Genomic DNA, 6,000 nt, shown 5'->3' with positions numbered 1-6,000 from the left:
TGTTGTCTCTATTGAAAGAAAAAAAAAATTGCAATAGCCGCTCATCGGCATTGTGGAGTTGGCTGGAGACTAGTGCGGGGCGGTCCTAGTCAAGCTTAAGGACCATGGTTCTACGGTTCCTGGGAAATGAGAACTGCAAGGACTGGTTCCAGTTCCGGTTCCTAGAATCGGTCCTTTTCGACATTTAACATTCTTGAGGGACTGTTGGGACCGTTCATTCTTGAGGGACCGTTGGGACCGTTACACGATGAAAACCGTGGTCTACAGTAGGTTCTCAGTGAAAGTGAGAGTGGAGACAGCTTCGTTAAGAGGGAGAGTGATGTGCTCGGCGCCTAGTTGAGTCCTTGAAAGACTCTTTACTCACATCCTATCACCGTACTCAGGTGTAAAATGAGTACCTGGTCGTCAACAGTGTTGTCTCTGTTGGAAAAAATTGTAACATCGCCTAACAGGCGTCATGTCTCGTTCTACATGTTACGTGTTGCTATTAGTCAGGGACCCATTGTAAAGCGCTTTGAGCACATTTAGTGGATATTGCGCTATATAAAAGCTCAATTAAAAAAAAAAAATTTTTAATTTTTAAAAATATTTCTAACTTTGGATAGGACGCCAGTCTATCTCAAAGTACTTTTCGCCAGATCTAACAAACCCAGCTACCCATTCACTGCTGAGAAGATAGGGAGATCAGAAAAAAAAAAGCTCGACTGCACCCGGGATCGATCTCTGGCCCTTTGTGTGTAAAGAGAGTGCTCTATCAACTGAGCAATCTGGCCCCCCAAATAATCTAATGGGGGGTTTTAAAAATACAGACTTTATAATTGTTATTTTTGAAGAAAGCTATAGTATGTGAAACTCATATCATTTGATTTGTTAAAAAACCAAACGAAATAAAAATATTATTGTATCATCAAATGACAACAATGCGATAGAAAGGAGTGGTGACAACAGATAGACAGAAGAAAAAAATTGGACCTGCTAGGTTCGAATCACACACACAAACACACATCTTATATTGTCACATTCATTTCAAAGATTACCCATTAGAGAAGAGGGGTGATGTCATAATAGATCATTGTCATTGCGATCATTAGTGTGTAGTAAATTTGGAAATTTACCCCGAGTAATCGTCCAAGGCATCTCGCTGCCCCTCTTCCCCCACCCCACACACAAGAGGGCGTATGTACAAGAGGGGGTTGGTGCGATTAATTAAGTGGGATGGGTGGTGATTGGTGGAAGAGAGGCGAACGACCTAGGCAAAAGAACCGAGAAAAGGCAGTAAAGAAACTAGAATCGCTGGGACCGTTAAAAGTACCGCCAACGTGAGGACTGCCAATGGTTCTTCACCTTAAAACCAGTCCTCCGGTTTCAGCTAAGGTACTGTGGGACTGGTTCTTGGGACCGGTCCTCGGCGCGGCACTACTTGAGACCCTCTGATAAGCACTTTATTAATTGTTTCATACTTTAAAACTGAGTAAAAATACATCTTACCTGATCATTCTCTGTATCACTGGCCTCAGAATCTTCGACCATGAACTTGTCAAAGTCAATTTTTAACCATGGAAGTTTGACTTTTTGAGCTGTAAGTCTTAGCCAAGTTTCTGGTGCTGATTTCACAATCTGGAACTCTACGGCCAGGTCTGTCTTTCTATATTGGCTTCTCTGAGTTTCATGAAAAAATAAATAAATAAATAAATAAAAATACAAGATCAGTTTTCAGAAAAAAATTATGGAAAAACAAGAGCCATCAGGGGGCAGTGTGACCCAGCGGCAGCAGTATCATCTTTGCTTCTTCTCAAAAAGGTACTGAGTTCAAACCCTGTCCCACTGTTTGGTTTTTAGCAAGTCACCTTGTCCTAGCTTACTTTTTTTTTTTCAGTACTGCACTGCTTCTGATGGCTGGGTTATTCCAGTCCACTCTTGAAATAGACCTAAAAGAAAATAATTCTCTCTTGGGATGAATAAACAATCTTAATTAATTTAAATATTTATATTTTTATACAACTTCAAACAACAATAATCATTTCGACGAGGGCATTCTTAAGAAAATAAAATAACAACAGCTGCAGCAGCAACAACAACAAAAATAACATCAGCAACAAAATAAGAACAAGAATATTTGAAGAAAAAAAAAAAAACATTATTAAAAAAAAAAAAAAAAATTAAAAAAAGAAAAAAATAAATTAAAAAAAAAAAAAAAAAAGAAAAAAAAGAAAAGAAAATAAATCAAAAAATATATATATAAAATACATATCTATACTTTAAATAAAATACAAATCTATACTTTTCATTCCAGCCTCGTATATACATATATATATATATATATCTATTAATCTATATATATATAGATTGATAGATAGATATACTAGGCTGGAATGAAAAGTCTTGACGCTATTTGAATATCCTAATTATTGAACTCACTAGTATAAACCATACACCAAAATCTGTGTAGTTTTTTATTCTATTAGATAACCAAATTTTGCTTAGCTGATTTTTCTTTATTTCAATTATCTTATTTGAAAGAAACGCTACACTCAAACATGTTTGGTCGAAGAAATCACACACAAAAATTATGCAATAAACAGCGTGCAGTGACTGAGTTCCTTACTGCAGAGAGAGTAAACACCCGTAAACATTCATAAACGGATGAAACGTGTTTATGGTGACTCGTAAGTTGGTATTAAAACAGTTCAAAGGTAGATTAAGTTCTTTACTCGAACTAAAGCTGTCTCCACCAACATTAATGAGTAGGCTCGCTGTGCCCATCCACAAAATGCATCAACGGCTCCAAATCAACAAAAAATTAATTGACTTAATGGAGCTCATCGCCTGATAAAACAATTAGACATTTCACAAAAGCTTGGAATTTTATAGGGAAGAGTTGGATATATCGTTCGAGAAATCCAGGGGTACAGAAAGATATGTACCCGTTGGATATCGAGAATGCTCACACAAACGCATCACATTGAAAGAAAAAGTTTCCTTGACGTTGCAGAACAATCCCCCTTACAATTCTGATTTAGCTCCCAGTGACATTTTCCTTTTCTTAAGACTAAAGAGAAAACTCAAGGGGAAAATGTTGGCAGTGATGGCAAGGTGCAGGAGGAGGTGACTCGATAGTGTGTTAATTCCTCCTCGACACGATGCAATAACTGGTGCATCCGCTCTGGGTGGATAGGAACAGTGACTATGCAGAAATTCAAAATGAAAAACCGAAAGGATTTAAAGTAAGCTTTGTTTTGATACCTTTGTCAATTTCCTATCTATTATAGTTTTGAAAATACAAGAGCCACATCAAGACTTTTCAGGGTACCCTTGTATATATATAGAGGTCTTCAGGTCATATTTTTGCAAGGGACCCTAAGGGCCCATCACTGCAAAATTCACAAATCCGTCACACAGCCGTTTATTACACTAGATATCTTTCACTTTAGTTTACTATCACCTCACCCCCAATGGGAACGACCCACCGTCGATGATGGGGAGACCACCGTGTGGTTACGTCATAACAGATGTCCAGAACGTGAGAACTGGCCTATATTTATCCCTGCGGGTAGAATGCACCGCTTGGATTTCAGTCAGGCTATAGGACAGATTACGTAAAATCGTTCATTTTTACACTGCAATTGCTGACTATACACTTCTTCTATATTTTTCTATTTTATATGGATATAACGGCCACATTTTCATCTTCAAGACACAATTATTTTCATTGATATCAAGAAATGGTGAGTACACTTTATTCTTTCTTGAAAAAATGTATATTTTTCTATTTAAAATTAACCTGAAAAATATTTTTAATTGTTTAAAAAATTCAAATTGATCTTATCTGAGGTTTGTTACCCTAACACATGGTAGTAAATATAAGAGTAGTAATCTACTTTTAATATAGCATTTATTTCAACGATTTGTAATGACAGGTTTCTGCACAATGAATGTGAAAACACATCTTGTCTAATTCTTTTGTTGGCTAACAAAATAGTCCCGTATTCAGACAAACTCCTGAGACATAAGAACACGAGTCCAATTGTGATGATAACGTTATTGTTGTTGTTGTTTTATGGTGATGATGATGATGATGTTGTTGATGATAGCACAGTAATAGTAGTAATCGTAGTAGTAGTAGTAGTAGTAGTAGTAGTATTAGTAGCAGTAGTAGTAGTACACACACATACTCAGAGAGAGAGAGAGAGAGAGAGGGGGGGGGGGGGAGGGAGTGTGTGTGTGTGTGTGTGTGTGTGAGTGTAAAACTCATGTACGCACATTTTTAGCACGGAATGATTTTTATTGCTTGTTCAGTCAAGTTCTCATGATTTCTCTGTGAAAATTGAACTTTGAACCTATAACTTTCACACCGATTTGCCATTCCGTCTTCACGATTCGCACCTTCCCTCGATATTCTTCTACATCGCCTGTTGGAATGATTGTGTAACATCAAAAGCCCGGTGGACTGCGCTACAAGGCCGAACATTCAAGGGGATATGTGATTTTAGTGGGAGGGGCTTATTAGACTTTGCCGATGACCGACTGGTGGACGATTGAAATTATAATTGTCCTTTTTCAGCAGCCAATTGGAAATAGGTAGTTGTAACATCTGATTGGCGCTCCATGGATAGAAAGCAGTTTGGAGGTCATGGGATGAAATTGCTGGAGAGGTGGAGTAAATTTGAAATGAATTGAAAGTAATTTGGGGCATTGTCTAGGTGTCAAATAAGACTCTCGCAGACCGTTGATAAATCAATTTTTTTGGCCGCAAATGCTACAGTAAACTGTCCCCGCGGTTTTTTGCCATTTCAAACGCCAAAATTTGCCAAATTTTGCCATAAAAAATGGTCAAATTTGCCATCAAAATAACAAAATTTGCCAAAAATTTGCCGCTAGTTTTACAAAAATCAAACAATTAAAACAACATGTACGGTCAAAAATTGACACAAATAGGGCATTTTGGTAAGTAAGTAAAAAAAAGAAAGAAGTAATCAAAATATTTTATTAACTATTTAGCTTCTTAAAATTTGGGAAATCAAAGTGAACAATCGCATAGAAAATTCAAAGTTTGAAAAACTAATTAAGGAGAGGAAAAAAATAACTATTCACAAAGAAAGAGAAACAAAATCCATTTTCCAATGGGGGCACATTAAATTTGTATTCTCTACTTACTATCCAATTTTGAGCATTATTAGTATTGCTTTATATTTCAATATAGGCCTAATGGGTTTTTGAATGAAAAAAACTGGAAAAAATCATGAAAAATCATAATCATATTATGAAAACTAAGTGCCAATTTTGGATGCTAGCATTGAAAGTCGCCGTCTTTTCACAATTTTTTATAGCTTTTGTTTGTTTTTTTTTAAAAACAAAAAATCGTCAATTTAGCTTAAAAACGGCGAAAATTGCGGCTTTTTGCGGCCAAATAAAAATTTGCAGCTTTTTGCGGTCAAGGGTGAAATTTGAGGCGCGAAAAACTGCGGGACAGAGTAAACTTCTTTCTTTATCTTATTTTTGCTAAAAATATTTCAGAGTGGGTATATAGGCGGATTCCATTTTGAATAACGGGCATTTAGAACTATATTTTAAAGGAAAATTATTGCGTTATTATTATTAGCAGGCATCTAGGCGATCACTATCGTATTATTACTAACAATCAATAATATTATTATAACTCTTATTATTACAATTATTATCAATAGTAGTATCATCATCATCATCATCATCTTTATCATCATCATCATCATCATCATCATCACCATCATCATCATCATCATCATCATCATCATCATAAATATCAATAATAACTAATAATTTTTTTTCTTTACTCAGATGAATGGTCATACTGAAAACAAGCATTGTCTCAATGCAAATGGACTCTGTCGAATAAGCTGTGAAAGGGCTCAAATGAGATATGTGGTTAAAAAACATTTCATGCAAACTGCTCCAGAAATAGCAAGTGAAGTTCCACCAGTGGAAAAAAAGAAAACAGATCGTTGGTTAATTAGATGCTGTTTC

The 6,000-nt window shown here is 36.0% G+C and overlaps 1 protein-coding gene across 1 annotated transcript in view; it reads right to left on the bottom strand.

Moving 5' to 3' along the window:
- Window positions 1-6,000, bottom strand: part of LOC144965885 (very-long-chain (3R)-3-hydroxyacyl-CoA dehydratase-like) — a 31,214-nt gene that overhangs the window by 21,224 nt on the left and 3,990 nt on the right. Inside the window, exon 3 of the mRNA XM_078901710.1 lies at window positions 1,489-1,659. Within this exon, the coding sequence (XP_078757836.1) occupies window positions 1,489-1,659 (171 nt within the window). The remainder of the gene's footprint in view (window positions 1-1,488; window positions 1,660-6,000) is intronic.

The sequence above is a fragment of the Berghia stephanieae genome, chromosome 2 (genome assembly GCF_034508935.2).
Source record: "Berghia stephanieae isolate SIO BIC M18660-M18661 chromosome 2, UCSD_Bste_1.3, whole genome shotgun sequence".
In the NCBI taxonomy this organism is placed as follows: domain Eukaryota; kingdom Metazoa; phylum Mollusca; class Gastropoda; order Nudibranchia; family Aeolidiidae; genus Berghia; species Berghia stephanieae.
Note: the sequence above shows the minus strand (reverse complement) of the source record. Positions and strands in the feature narration are given on the sequence as shown.